Source organism: Pyrgilauda ruficollis, unplaced genomic scaffold (genome assembly GCF_017590135.1).
Source record: "Pyrgilauda ruficollis isolate IOZ18807 unplaced genomic scaffold, ASM1759013v1 scaffold59, whole genome shotgun sequence".
NCBI classification, from domain to species: domain Eukaryota; kingdom Metazoa; phylum Chordata; class Aves; order Passeriformes; family Passeridae; genus Pyrgilauda; species Pyrgilauda ruficollis.
In genome coordinates this window covers 1,952,521-1,968,228 of record NW_024527599.1, presented here as the reverse complement: position 1 = coordinate 1,968,228, position 15,708 = coordinate 1,952,521, and the positions used below count along the sequence as shown (strand labels likewise).

At 40.4% G+C, this 15,708-nt stretch overlaps 1 protein-coding gene across 14 annotated transcripts in view; it reads right to left on the bottom strand.

Moving 5' to 3' along the window:
* Positions 1–15,708, bottom strand: part of BCAS3 (BCAS3 microtubule associated cell migration factor) — a 297,954-nt gene that overhangs the window by 259,084 nt on the left and 23,162 nt on the right. For all 14 annotated transcript variants that reach the window (XR_005956358.1, XM_041482384.1, XM_041482385.1 and 11 more), the window contains exons 8-9: positions 6,004–6,111; positions 3,388–3,464 (exon numbers count right to left, since the gene is read on the bottom strand). Coding sequence is in view for 13 of the 14 variants with exons in the window: in XM_041482384.1 (XP_041338318.1) it covers positions 3,388–3,464; positions 6,004–6,111 (185 nt within the window). In the remaining variant the exon portion in view is untranslated. The remainder of the gene's footprint in view (positions 1–3,387; positions 3,465–6,003; positions 6,112–15,708) is intronic.

Below are 15,708 nucleotides of genomic sequence, written 5' to 3'. Positions count from 1 at the left end.
TTCCTTGTGTGTGAATGTGAGAGCACGCAGCAATCCCAAATCCAAACTGCAGATCAGTGCACCCAACAGCATTTGCTTTGGGGGTTTTATTCACTTGGAGAGGTGCAAGGCATTCAACATCCACAGACTGATTTTGGCTGGGGGTGAGGAGAACCTTTCCAGGCTTTCTATAAAATAAACTACTCTGACTAAAATCTGCAAAATTACCTCTCAGGGCTCTACAGAACAGCATCAATAGCAACGTGGTGCCAGCTAATGGCTGCAATAACTGTCTCCATCCCTGGGGAATGCTGGATGGAGAATATATCAATATGAGGAGTGAAGGGCCAGGGAAGCTGAGCAGGCCCTCGGTATCGGACACAGCGATGATGCCACATGCATGATGTTATCTGGGAGGATCTTAACTCAGGGCCCAGGGGGTGGGCAGGATATTCTTTATGGAGAAGGAAAGGATCCATCAGGCCATATTCATAATCAGCACTAAGTAAGCAGTTTTGGGGTGAGGAGCACTGATGGAATAGAAATCAATGGAATTCAGCTTTTCTGCAGCTTTTCTTTAGAGCAAAGTAGGGGCAAAAAAAGGCTGAGCATCACTTTGGTTTCTGATCCTTCAGTCACATGCAGAAAAGGCTCTGAAGGAAATCTGAACTGAAGCACAATTAAACTCTGAGCTACTTCAGAAGCTATTTAAAATCCACACCTTGACACTCACTAACTAGTAAAGAAAACACATTCTTAACATAAGCATCAAATGAATTTTTCTTTAATTTGGCCACACCAGCACCTAAACCAGTGCAGGATGTGAAATTCCTGCTGGGCTTTCTCCTCCCTTTGGTGTATTTCCTTAGGGAAAAGGAGCTGGCTCCAAGCACGAGGAGAGCAGTGATGGATGGAAGTGACTGCCATGAGACTGATGTTCTGCCTTCTCCTAGCAGACATTTAAAAATCAGAACACCCCACAGGGTAGATTAGGGGATATCCTGGTAATTTTTCTACAATAGTTACAGCATGTTTTTGCTCCACATTTAAGCACCTGTCTTAAATTCCCTCTCCCAGTCTGGAGCACCTGTACACTGAGGTTTTGTTACCTCAGTGTAACAAAAGGCACAAATAAAACATTCTGGCTTCCTGCCATCCAAGTCAAATCAGCACATTTCCATGTAATCCCAAGCAGGGGAAAACAAAGGTTGGTGCTATGTCAAATTTGCTCAGGAAAAATCAGGAAATGCAGGAGTTAAAACATTCCAACAGCAGCACGAACTTGTCCATCTACATCCTGAATATTTTATGGTATATTTATTGTAACAATATATTAAGCTACACATCCAACCACAAAAACAAAAACAGAAAGACAAATACTCCTCATGTGCACGGCAGCTGCATTAGCATTTCTGAGGAACTTCAGAATTCCTGACACTGCTTTTAATTGGACATTCTGCATTTCATTTCTATGTATAAATAATCAACAAAACAGACCAGAGCTTCTGCTTCACGTTTGTTCTGTCTCAGTGAGGTTCTAAGGCTCCCACACCACTTAGGGATGGAAGAGGTGATTTCCACACCATCACCAAATCTTCTTCAAAACAAAGATTTTCTTTTCCCTAAAAGTAACACAAAACCCTTCAAAGAGCCAGTGATCCTCAGTAATATTTCTGCCCTTTGTGCCCTCCCTTCTGACCAAAACCAGTCAGAGAATTGTTTTCATGCTGTCAAATGTCTCAGTGACATCCTCAGAGCTGAGGTGCACCAGCACCAGTCTGGACAGGACACAGGCTGCCCCAACAATGCAAACAAAAAGGCCTCCAAGACCTTTTCCTGAGCTTCCTTTTCAAGGATTTCCATTTTTTTAATTGATACTGGCACTGTCCTTTAATAATTTTTTTCAAAGGCACAGCCAAAGAAGGCAGTGGCCAGTTGGCTGCCTCCCAGAAATCCCTGCAGCTAACGAGGGAGCTCATTTACATCCCATTCCAAACACATCAGAGGAATTTAAGCCTTTCAAGATACGCTCTCAGGTCGAGGAGATTTCAGCACATGAAATGGGGAAACTCAGACAAAAGCTCTGCTGCAGCCCCGACGTGCCAGGGCACAGCACCTGCCTGGGAGCAGGATCCAGGGAATGGCTGAGCTTGGGATCCTCAGCACAGGTCCCAAAACCCATAAATCCAGGAAAAAAACACAGCTCTGCCCACTCACAGCATGGCACTGCCAGAGGGAAGGGCTGTGCTGGCTACAGCTCTGGCAGCATTCAAAATGCCCCAAAAATGAGGCTGTCCTTAATTAAACCAGAGGAAAGTTTCAGAAAATCTTGAGTTTCTAATATTAAAAAGCAGCACAGCTGGAGAAATATTTGGCATTAGTGATATTTCAGGATTTTTTGGACTTTTATAAAAATAATTTCATCATTATCTCCAAAAGTTTTATTTTATCCTCTTTAAATTCCACAGCTGTTCCACAAAACACACAGCAAATCAAACTTATGTTTAGAAATAGAGTATCCCTGCTCCTCAAAATTAACTTCAGGGCATTAATTTTTTAAAATAAATTGCAGTATCTTAAAAAAACCCAACAAAATAAGGCAAAAAATTCTCACAATACACATTTAACTGAGGGGTTTTCTATACTTTTGGTCTAATATAAAGCAAGGTTTGTACTCTTGATTCTTTTTGATGAAATAAAAGGGAGTGATGAATAGGACACAAATAAATCCTTTCCCCTGTGGATCTTGTCACTGAATCCCAGCAGAGTCCCAATATCTCACATCCATGGATAGGAAGAAACTGACACCTATTGGCAACTTTAATATTACTGCATGAAGCTGCTTTCCCTCAAACTATGACAAAAACAGCTTCTCCTAAGGAGATTTTTTTCTATAAATACAGAGATATTAAAAAAATCATTTAAACTTTTCTAATTGTGACTGAAAATACATCCAGAAAAATGCAGATTCTTTTTAATAATAAAACTCTGACCTTTCCAAAGTAAATGATGAACTGTAAAGTCACATAAAAAACCCCAATGTGCCTAAGGAACAACCAAAAATGAACAGTGGGTAGATCACTGTTGATATGGGTTGAATTGCTGCTGATGTGATAACCTGGAACTCCCACCTGAAGCTTTTACACATATTTGTGCAAAATGAACACAAGAATTGCTCAGCTACTGATGGATGGCAGTGTGGATGCCCTTTACAATTAGTAACAGCAAGAATAAATACAGAAAAGAGTTCAATATTCACAGAAAAGCATTTGGATTTGGGATTTTTTTTTGAAGCAAGTTTTCCTGAAGCTCCAAATTATTCACTGAGACCTGCTTTGAGAATTTAGAAATAAAGAAACAAACAAAAAGATCTGTTCTGTCCACCTCTGAGCCCAAAATTGTACGTACTGGTGACGAAGAATTTTTTGGTGAAAGTGCAGCTGTCGAAGGCGGCGATTTTCTCCTGCAGGACCACAACGAGGATCCTGAAAACACAGAAATGGAAGGTCCACTTTAGACATTAAATGCATTGGTTTAAAGATTCAATATCTAAATGTAATTATTTCAAAAGCATCAATATAAACTCTGCAGTGATGAAGTGCCAGGTTACCAATCCCTGGCAGTTATTGAGGGCTCTCTCTCCTCCCAACCACATGAACTCCTCTGCAGGAAGTGCAGGGGGCTGATCCACAGCAGCACAGCATTTTGTGATACAGCTCTTGCACTCCAAGCTCCATTAAAAAGCAAGAATGGAGCTGCAAAGACCCTGAATTCCTGTCACTGACTCAAACAACAATCGGCAGAACACGAGCTAAATGTGAAATAATCCCACTGCCCACCTCAGTGCACATTTACTAAAACATTTTATTTACTAAAAGCAAGGGGGAGTGTAATACCAAGAACATCAGCTGAGATGAACACAAACAGAGCTGAGAGAAGCAGAATTTGGGTCAATTAGCATATTAAAGATGGATGTTTATGTGTTTGCTTGTACATTACACTTTTATTGTAAAGGCCAAAACCACAGCATAACAGGAAACATGGTGCTGCCTCAAAAAACAAGAGCCCAGAGATGCAAATGTGGAAGCAGAGCAGCATCTTGCAAGTTTTAGAACCAGGGAACACTTTCTCCCACACTGATTACTTCCCAAAATCAAGTTTTTAAAAGCCTGACATGAAAGAAGTACCTGGGAAACCAACACATAAAACCTACATTTAGCAATATGACATAATTAATAATCTGTTATTCTCTCATTAGGCAGACTGTGAGAAAGTATTTTTTAATTAGCTGTCAATATAGAGCATTATTAAATAGTGTTTTAATGGTTCTAATTGTAAAGATACAACATGGAAAAAAAATTAATCACATCTCTCACTGACTAAAACACACACCTAAAGCTTCATGTGAACATTATGACTGTGTGTTACAGCCTGGAACAGTCACCTTTAAAAGGGATGAATCACCTCAGCCTCAACTCATGTCCTTGGGGAAAGGGTGATGATTCTCTCCCAGCAGTGTGAAATCAGCCTTTAACCCCTTTTTCCCTATTTTCATCTGTTTTGGTACAAGAACATTTCCTCTTATCCCATGAGAGCTCAATACCTGGGAAGGACTACACTAAAATCAAAATATTCACCATCCCCTCATGCTTGCTGATGTTTTCAGATAAATAAATAACATAAATTCGTTTTGGACATATTAGTAGTTTTAGTTAAATGACATCTTCCAATTGTTGAAACTGCAGGAGAGAAAAACAGAAGATAATACATCAATTCTAACTTTTTCTACATTGCATAAAGTAAAGGAAACCAATGAATAAAGGGAAGGCTTTGACTGCAGGTGGAAGTGTAATGTGTATGTATTGAAAACCTATGGATATTTGGGAATATTTCTCAGTCCTGGAGATTTTTGTTTTCTCCTCCTTGAAGACACTCTGTCTTTCTGCAGAAATGAACCCCCCAGATGGATGATTCCAGAGCATTTATTGATCTATTTATTTTTATTAGCAGTTTACACTTAGTTGCACAAGTGTGATGCACACTCCCCATCTGCATCAAAACCAGGCACAAAAACCAAATAATTCTGAATTTCCCAATGATTTGTGTTATTATTTACTGAAGGACCATCCATTCTGGCATGGCAATATGGATTCCCAAAGAAATGCAGGAATTTCTTCATCCAGGGCTCTACCTTTACCCCAGGAGCTGGATTGCACCACTCCCCCAGGGCACCTGAGGCCACGGTGACTCATGGCACTAATGGGAGGGTGAAGGGAGCAGAACGTCAGCAGGGCTTGGACCAAAGTCACCACCCCAAATTCTCCCACCAGGAGTGCCAAGGGATCAGCAGGATCCTCACACACGGATCCTGGGATTTCTCTTCTGCCTTAAAAAGACACGGCAAACTACAAAGCAAACCACAAAACTCCAGTTTTGTGTGTCTGGGAGAGACGGGCATTTCACATTAACTCAGCAAAATTTGATTCCATGGACACAACAGATGCTGTTCCTCTGGAACTCTGTCATCCTCAGCCTCCAGACTATTTTCTCTCTATCCCTACCCAGAGATGCTGCTTTGTTATTTGACTCACTGGAATATTATTCCCTGCAAACCACAGACTGCACACCAGGAATGTTTTGGATGTGCAGGGAGGCAAAATCTGACAGACCAACACAAAGAAGAGACATAAACTCCTTAGTGCTCTGTGCTGTTTAAACTCTCTGTGATCCCATTTCCCCAGCTGTAGGTGGATCATCGAGGATTTCAGCGATTCCTGCTCACCCTTTAGCACAACTGAAAGAAGCTTAAATGATTTTTTTTGTTTGAGCTTCTTAAACCAAAGCCATGGGGGATGTACACTGATGCATTCCAACTGAAATACTCCTTGAGAAACAGAGAATCAGAGCTGTGCTTAAAGGAGAGTGAGAAACAGAAAATCAGGAAGGTCATACACCAGAAATTTTATTTATTACCAAAATCTGGCACGCCCAAACACACAGGGAATGCAGAGAGAGCACCCTTACCTTTTATTGCAATGCAGGTCATAAATAGGAGTTTTGAACTGGATGGACTTGACCATCTCTCCTGTCCTCAGGGAATACAGATCCACACAGCAGTAGGGTGGGCTGGTGCTGAAAGGAATAAAAATAAGAATTTAATGGAAATCAGGGCATTTTAAAAACTGGAGTTTAATTCTTTCTGCTTCCTTGTGTTGCTTAGCATCCTGAAGGAAAAGTCACAGAACCACAGAATTACTAAGATTGGAAAAGACCTCCAAGAACATCAAGTCCTGGACCCAGAATTCCAGCAATCCCAGCAGAACCCTGGAGAACAAAGGGTCAATATAAACCTCCTACATTTAGAAGGAAAACTGAATAATGATCTCTATGATGGCCATAAACCCGTATTGTGCAACTGATTATCAAACACTTGGTCTCTTTTACTACCAGGAAGACTTTGGAAGTTTTAAACCACATCCTAGTACAAAACTACTCCTCAGAGTAACTCTCTCCTACAGGGAGGACTCTCCCCAGAGCAGCAGCTGAGAGCTGAGCTGCCTGCCTGGGGCCGATGGAGACACCTCACCCAGAATTTACATTACATCCCTGATGGACTTTTGTTTGAACCGTACAGATCTTTTCAACTCTTTGTGTCACTTTTATCATTTTCATATAAATAAAAGCTTTAAGGCCATTTCTTAATAAAAAAGGCTGAGTGGGAAAAGTGCTGAGTGTTCGATAGGGCCGAGGAAGGCAGTGGTGGAAACCCTTTTAGGGGCTGAGGAGAGGCTTTGATGTGGCAGCTCTGTTCCACAACACCTTTCTCCCCCTCCAAGAACGCATTAAAACCTTGGCTATTTCTAGGTCAAGGAATATGAAGGAGCACAAATTGCCAGCTGTACAAACATGTCCTGAGCATTGGTAAAAGAGGGTGTTCCCCCCTGCCCGTATCTGTTTTATTTTACAGAGTTTCACACAATTCCTGCCCCAGCACTCACTTGTCTCTTGGATCTGCTCAAGCTGCTCGAGAATTTTCTGGAAAGCTGGAGGACAAATGTCAACTGTTTACCCCCAATGCCTCAAGATCATAAAATGGTTTATACACTAATGTAAAATATACAGTAATGCAAAATATACAGTAATGCAAAATATACAGTAAATGCACAGCAAGACAACTGTCAGAAAAATAACTGAAAAAATAACTTTTGACATTTTGCCCACTGAAATTTTCCCCAAAATATACATTTTTCTAGGCTAATAACTAGAGGGTGCAATTTATTACTTCAAGCACTTCAAAGGCCCTTCAAAAACACCTTTAAACCAGTGAAACTCGAGTCAGTTCCTTCACATTAAAGTTCACTCCTGCTCAAAAACACAGAAAGCCACTGCAAGATCTAGGTACAAACTTTTTTAAATTAAGTGATTTATTACCTCTAGCAAATTATAATATTGATAGAAGGGGAATTTCAAAACAGGAATCTCCAAAGTAGATATAGCTAAAATTATATAAACACACTTAATAGTGATTACTATTTTCACATCAGCCTGTTTTGAACAGTTTTTCCAATTTATGTGTAATAATTCTGTCACTCAAATGCATTATTATTATTGTTATTATCTCTTGGTTGACCATGGTAAGACCATTCTACCAATGCTTTTGTCAACCATACTGTGTAAAACCTTGTGTTCAAATGCCAGTAACTACGGAATATTATGGAATCACAGAATTCCAGATTGGGTTGGGTGGAAAGGACCTTAAAGAAAGCTCATCCACTTTACAGGGACACTTTCCACTATCCCAGGTTGCTCCTTGTCCCCTAGCCTGGAATATTTTTTGTAGATAGGCCAGAAAAACTCTGAAATTCTGTCACAAATAAAATTCTTGTGTGTAAGCCCCACAGATTATCAACAAATATTCAGTTTGCATCCTGATTGTTCAAACAGCTGCAGAGAGAGCAACTTCTTTAAAGGTAATGGACACAAATCCACCAACAACTTTCAAATGTGGCAATAATAAATGTATAAATACACTCAGGCCTTTGTATCTTCTTCTATTTGAGTGCTGCAGTGCAGGCATGGAGGGGAAATAGCAGATGCCTCATCCAGATGGCACTTGGTGACATCTGTGCTCGTGCCCCATGACAGCATCACCTCCTCCCACAACTGCTGGGTCCCACCATGGTAAAAAAGCTCTGTGCAAAATGTTTGCACAGAGACAAACATACCACTCAAAACATTCATGCTCTTTTAATGGAAAAAAAAAATTTAAAAGGAGAAGAGTGATGGAATCAACATGAGGAAAATTTTACTGTGCCTTGAAGGCTTTGCTTTATCAAGGGTTGATTGTCCTCCTCTCTGCCACACGATGAACATCCCACTCAAAGAGAGATGGACCTCAGTGACAGGCTGGTCTCATGAGTCTAGAAAGGAAAAAAAAGAGCTTGGAGGTGTAAAACTGAAATAAAACTTTTGCTGGGAAAGCTGCCCTCTACGAAACGTTCTTTACGTGACGATTTTCCAGTCAATTGTGGCCTTTAATAAAATCTTTGGCCAATATCACTGCATTTCATACCACCTTCACAAAGTTTCTTTAAAGCCCAGCCTAAAGCAAAGGCTTAGTTTTATTAATTACATACAGACTTATTTTTATTAATTACTTTTGGTGCCTTTAAGAGGAAACAAAATTATTAAAACTTACACGGAAAGCCTATTTAAAGTAACTAATAGTTCAACATAATCTCTTACTAGGCCCAGCTTTAACAACCTGCAGGATTAAAAAAAAATAGAATTTGCTGTAAATATTAGGTTGCTAAGAGCCTGAACTGGAATATAATTTCCAAACTTGCAGAGACAACAGGTGAGAGAAAAGTGACTGCAATTCCAAGGAACTGGCTGTTCAAGGCATACCCAAAAGATTTGCACAGCAAATTACTCCACAAGGTTGAGCTGTTTTTTTTTTTAATTACTACTCTATAAAGCATCAAATCTACCAATAAATTGCTGGTTAAAAAAGGCTATTTCCTTGTGGGAATGTGGAGGATGCTGACAGTGACCCAAGTCTTTAATCAGCAGGGGTGGTTACAATTCTCCTGTTCTACCTCTCTGGTGCTTCACAGAAGGGGAAGAGAAGCAAAACAAAACCAGAGCACAGAGTTAATTAATTGAATATTGGAAAAATTCCTGCCTGAACCTTTACACTGGAAAGTTGAAGCATGAGATTTGATTATGATCTTTGTAGCAATATTAGGAACATGGTGAGACCACAAAGGCAATTCTGTTCTCCTCAAGGGCCCTGAAGAAGGTTTGCTCAGATTAACAGATTTCAATTCTGGAAGGATCATCTTCTCTTTCCAGGCCATGCACAAAATGTCCCAGAAGCTCAAAGAAATTATTTTTTACCAAGCAACCTAATCTTGTCTTAAAAGACTTTGACCAACAATGAGTCCTCTATTTTTATGGTGAGCGGTTCCAACATTTTGATCCTTTTATTTTTATGAAATGACTTCTTAGTGCCTGACAGAATTGGTACATATTGTGCTTTTTGGCTTCTGTGTCTCTGTCAAGGACACAAAAAGGCTCACTGCCTTCAGTTACCTTTTGTCAGTAATCACCCAGAGCAGTCCAGGCACCAAGAAAGTGAAAAAAAACTTTTGAGCCTTAAGCTGTAAGGTTTGTTTTCCAGGCCTGGCACTAAACTCCTCTAAGCCCTCTTCAGCAGGGCAATTCTCCCCTTTCTTTCTGAGGGATGCACACCAGAATGAAAACTTTAAAAAAATAATAAACTAAATTATTTCTTTTAAACACCACTGCAGAGAGCCTTCATTAGGCTCTCTGCATCCCATCTTTTCACAATAAAAACTTGAAAACTCCACTCTGTAAGTAATTTTCTAATTCATGGTACTTAACAGATTCATTCAAAATCAAGAAAAGCAGCACAAAATTTCTCAGAAAGTGACACTTCCCCCAAAATGTGTGTGCAGCACTGAATCACAAAGCAGCAGAGACATTTTAAGTGCACCACAAATTACAAAAAGCATGGAAACACTTATTTCTAAATAAGAAAAACCTGTACCAACCTTAGACACATGTTACTAAATCTAATCCTTTAAATACAAGGGAGGGAGCTATTTGATACAGCACTAAAATAGTTGTGTTAAACACCAGAAGATACAAACTTCACTGTTGCATCTTCCTCAAATGCTTTGATCAAGTCTATCAGCACAGGAAAAAAAGTTCACCTTAGCTGTGAACTTCACCATCTCCACTGAAAATATTTTTATTACTTGCCTGTGACACAAGAAGTCACCAAGTCTGCAGAAATCTTTTGTAACAGCTAAAATGAGTCAGGCTTCAGGCTCAGGAATTTACTTTTTTTTCATCATAAGGAATAATTTTATTTCTGTTAGTTCATCACTGAGGCATTCCTTCACAGGGCAGGGTCTAACTGCACCTGGAATGACCCAGGAAGGACTGACTGAGGGATTGGTTGAAGGAGTGGTTTCTGTCTCCTGAATAACTCTGGCCATGGGCTGTGAGAGAACCTGAGACTGCACAGTGACTTTTCCAGTTCTGAGCAACTTCAACAACCATCAATCCACTGCTGTTCCATGAAACTAACAACTCCTTCAATTCCCATCTGCAGCTGAGGTGTCAGACATCAATTAGGGGGGAAAACTTAAGACTGGGTGTGTGCAAATATTGATTACTGCAACAGATTCTATGAGAGAAAAGTAAAATGGGAATCCTTAAAAATATCAGAACAGCAACCTCCAAATCCCTTATTCTGGCAGCTCTTCCTACATCCAGCAGCACATAATGTGCTTTGACTGTCGTGCCCTCTCTGCCATCCCTCACTCTCATCATCAGAAGATTCTTTCTAGGTTTGAGGAGGTTTTATTGGGTTTGATTTTACATTTCAGGAAGCACGGAGCTGACGAGAGCCCAGAGCCACCTCAGCGTCCCCGGCACGTGGCACTCCCGTCGCTGGAGTGTAAAACCCAGCACAAGCTGCCTCCTCAGCTGTGGCCTTTGCAGGGACACGCGGGTGTGACACACTTTCCACTCCAGTGAGACGTGCCACATGTTCCAGAGCAGAGCTGTCCCATCACATTTCCACTGGTTAATACACGGAGATTAGCGGCATCTCCCAGATCTGTTTGTCTGCTTGACCGTGGCTGTCACTGAGGGGAAAGTACAGCTGGAGCTCCACTTGAGGAGCAGGATCATCTTTCCTGGCATATTCTGGACTAGATTGTGCTTGTTTGTAGCTAAACAAGCTTTTTATACACAATTTATGAACCTGCACTGGCTGTCTTTGATCATTCTAAGAACACGCACGAAAGTGAACACATTTCTGTAAATCTTCATGAAAATCAGCAAAGATTAATTTCTGACACAACACAACTGCATTTATCATATCTCTATCAACAACTAATATTTCTGTGATCAGCTGATTAAGCCACAATCTGATGTGTTTCTCCCAAAAAATACAAAATTAAAGCGTTGTCTTGCTCTTCCTAGTGTCAAATGAAGCAGAACTCACCACTGAAATAAATGCACATCATTTGTATTGCAGTAAGAGCCACACTGATCTCCAAGATCATCCAGGACGGACCAAAACCAAAAATGTAGCAATTTTTGCATATCAAGAGACAGCCACATGTCACAGCTTAAGAGGAAAAGATCACATTTCTGGGAGCACAGCTCTGAGGGCAAACTGATGCTGAAATACCTCAGCTCCAGCCAAATTTCACCAAGCACACGTAGAACCCAAACTGAGCATTTTATGGAGCCATTTACAGCCTCAGCTAGACAGAGATTTTTAAAAGTACCAGTATTTCTAACACTCCAAAGCAATATCAGAGGTTTTCTTCTTTATTCTGAGGCATTTGTACTGACAGAATTTCCTGATTAATGGTGTATCAGAAGACAGCACAGTTAACACAGATTGCAGCTGATGATTTATACAATTTACTGTATAAATATTGTATTTATACAATTATTGTATATATCTGAGGCATGTTCCTCTTCAACCTGCGAGCATCCGAATCCCCTACCTCGTCTGTGACTGCACATCCAACAACCAGCCCTGAAAAATCTTTCCCTGCTACCACTAAAACCTTTACGAAGGACCAAATATTTCATCCTGTTAGTTCTTGTAACCCGTTTCTTTCCATTTCAGGCTCGTTTTTCTTCCCCTTGCTGTGCTCTCCCCTCATGATTCACGAGCCTCACAGGCCCCTCGGCCTCTCCCCTCAGCACCAACAAAGGCCGCGTTAAGCCGGCGGCTCCAGGCCCGCCCGCGCCGCCGTCCCAGCGCCCTCAGAACCACTTTGGGGCTTCACCACTAAGCACAAAACCTTGCCCTGACCTGTCTAAACTAAAATTCTTTTGCCCTCGGTGTCATTAACGGCGTAAGAAAGCCGTGGGGTTGTGCAACACTTCATCACCTCGGCATTAGGCAGCCTCTGCCGGCAGTTACGTGACGGAGATCATTAGAAGATGTCTGTCAGCTGCACAGGACTCTGCTAAACCTTAATTGTTTATATGCCAGTTTATGGCTCAAATGACAATTTTTGAGGAGCTTGAAAACAATCCCGTTTCCAAGAAATAATTAGAGGGTTTTAGAGCGCGTATGACTGAAGCTGAGCAGGAATGAGCTTGGATCTTCTGCTTAAAGCACTTGAAAAGTGCTCTGAACAGCAAAGCTGCTCTGAGGCTCTGGTCACATCAGGTAGGCCAGAATTCCCCCAAGTGCCCACTAATTACATGTTCTTAGGTATTTCTTACTCTGTTTTATGACTTGAATCACAGACCATGTTCTACAGATGTGCAGAGTTCTCACCGTAGCTGAACTCACCAAGAGTTGGGTTGAAATGATGAAATAACACCTGAAAATAATTACTTGTGGAGCCCCACGAGCAGCAAAAAGAATATTCTGCTTTTCCTTACACTGGTCTTAAAGTTGAAACCCTCCATGAATTGCTTAACATCAAAAATAAACTTCAGTTGATTTTATATCCTTTCTCTCAATGAAGACAGTGATGCAACCACCTCCTCTGCTGGAGCACTCTTCATTAAATTTGGAAGAATTTCCTAGTTAAAGGTGGTTGATATTCCCAGGAGGAATTACAACTGCTGAGGAAAGGCACACAGGAACACAGCATTCTCCCCAGAGAGTCACCTGATGCTGAAATGGGAGATGCAGTTGTTCAAATTGTGCAGGCAAAATTGATTAAAAGGTTGTGTTATTTCATTATTGCCTCACTGCAAAATATTATCATTAAAATGTTCTATTAATAATTTGAATCACTGTTAATTTTAAAAATAAGTCTGTGAGCAACCATCCAAAAATGTGTGAGGGGTCTCCGCAGGTAATATTCTAATATATTATCCAGTCAGAATTAACAGAAAGAAGGCAGGGCATTAAGGAAGATCTTTTTTTAAGCACATGCCTTACAGCTTTAGCAAAAGCCAGGAGCCTTCTAAATCTCTGCTTTGAATTACTGAAGAAATATTTACTGAATTATAAATTCAAATTTGCAAATTTAAAATTTAAAGCTACTAAGATCATTCATTCTGTAAAAAAAAAAAAAAAACAGAACTAAAGAAAAATAATAATATTAGATTTTTTTAAACTATATTTTAATTGTCTTTTCCTCTACTGTGGAGGTTTAAAAGGAGCTCATCCATATATGAATGGTTGAGCTCAGCAAACTCCCATGACATTTTGTCTGTATATTAAACATTTTTGAAGAAAGGAAAAGAAAAGCACAGGAAGGACTCGAGAGAGCCCACGGTAAGGGAGAAAATGGCATTTAGTAACAGATGCAAAGTTCAAATGCTGTCAATTGTAGGGAATTACTCGAGTGGCAGCAGCTGTGTAACAACACAGAAACAAGGGCTGGAAGTTGAAGCAGTTTCAATCAGCTGCTCCACCTACAAGCAAGAAGTGACTGCACTTGTTTAGGAAAAAACAGATTAAAGAGCATCCTCTCTGAAGCCACTGGGATCTGACGGCTTGAAGTGTCCTCAAGAAAAGAGAACAACTTCAATCATCCTGAAATTTCTGCCTTGCAATGTCCTTTAAATCCTTCCTACACTACAGAACGCAGGAATAACCCTAAAACATATAAGAAAAGAAAATATAATCCTCAACTGCTCGCCGGCTCTGTCACGTTGATTTATAACAGTTATTTCTAAGACAGACAAAAACACACAGATGCAAACAATTACTCTATTTTTGTAGGCAACAAGTGAGGTGGGTGGTAACTGAGAAATTTTGAAAAATCCTGTCACAATATTCCGTTTTTTCTGAAGTAACCCTCAGCACACAACAAACGCTCGCCACATCAGAGACTTTCCAGGGCCTGAAGGGCCACTTTGATTCCAGACCGCTGCAGGCATTAGTGGGGACGTAATTAGGGTAAAAAGTTCAACCACAGTTCCATGTCTAGAGTGCTGCCAGAAATAAATTTCCTCTCATTCACTGGTTTCTACTGTACCCTCCCTGAGAAACATATTGAAAACACATTTATCTTTGTAGAGTTTGTTCCTCTTCTAATTAACTTTATAGCGTTTACAGTATTTAATAATTTAAAGTGGAATTTAAAGTGGCCCTGGAAGTGGCAGCCCTGCCTGTAATGGTGCTGTGCATTATCTTTTCCCTGTGGTGCTTCTTTTGACAAGTTACTGGGGGCAGCTTTGTGCTCCAGCTGGTTTTAGCTGGACTTCCTTCCCTCCATCCTTCCCATCCATTCATCCCCTCCCTGCATCACTACACACAAAGGGGTTGGAACAGCAATAAAACAAAACTGTGCCTCACTCAGAAATCTGCTGTCCCAAACCTCCACTGCATCCTGAGGATGCCTTGGAAAAGGTTTATCTTTTTACAGCTTCATAAATCAAAGCTTTAGAAGGTCAAAACTACCCATGGTTCTCACCAGCTGGTCAAGATTTGACCCCAAATACTCATTTTCTTCCAGTTTTGATCCAAGATTAACAGTTTATTATAGTTCAAAGGTTATTTCTTACTCAGGTTCACTGAGACAAACATTTGGAGCATCAGAGGAACTCCAGAGCTTTCCTGCCCTTGGTATTTACACAGGGTAACACCACCTTATTCCATTAAAGCTCCATCTCCTGGCATTGGAATCCATGAGAAAATTCACAGAATTACCAGCAAACATCACTTCAACATTAAAAAAAAGTACATTTTTATAATCACAGAATCAACTTATAAGAAAAAATGAAGGGCTCTTTTTAAGATGAAGATTCTATCTTTAGTACATAACAACCCCATCTAGCATCACTAAAAGGAATTTAAACTACTTTAAACTCTCTCAGGATCTTAAAAGCTACCACACAACCTGCTAAGGCTAAACTGAATTTTCCCAAAAGAAATCAGAGAGGAAAATGTTTTTCATCTGCTGGAAGGGCAGGAAGTCTTTGCAAGGCAGCTGACACCACACAGCTCTGCAGTTAATGAGGCTTTGCAGTTATGCAGCAGCACAAGAACCTCTGGGACTCAAATCCCCAAAGGTAACAGAAATGAGAGAGTTTTGCCCAACTTTAGAGGTCCTACTGTACTTTTTAGAATATAATAATTAAATAAAATTTGATTTCTAGGCTCGAGAGTCTTTACAAAATCTGAGTTTTGCACAGCCTTCAATAAAAGCCCACAAATACTTCACAAACTTAATGAAATCTATTTCACAGTGCCCAATACAA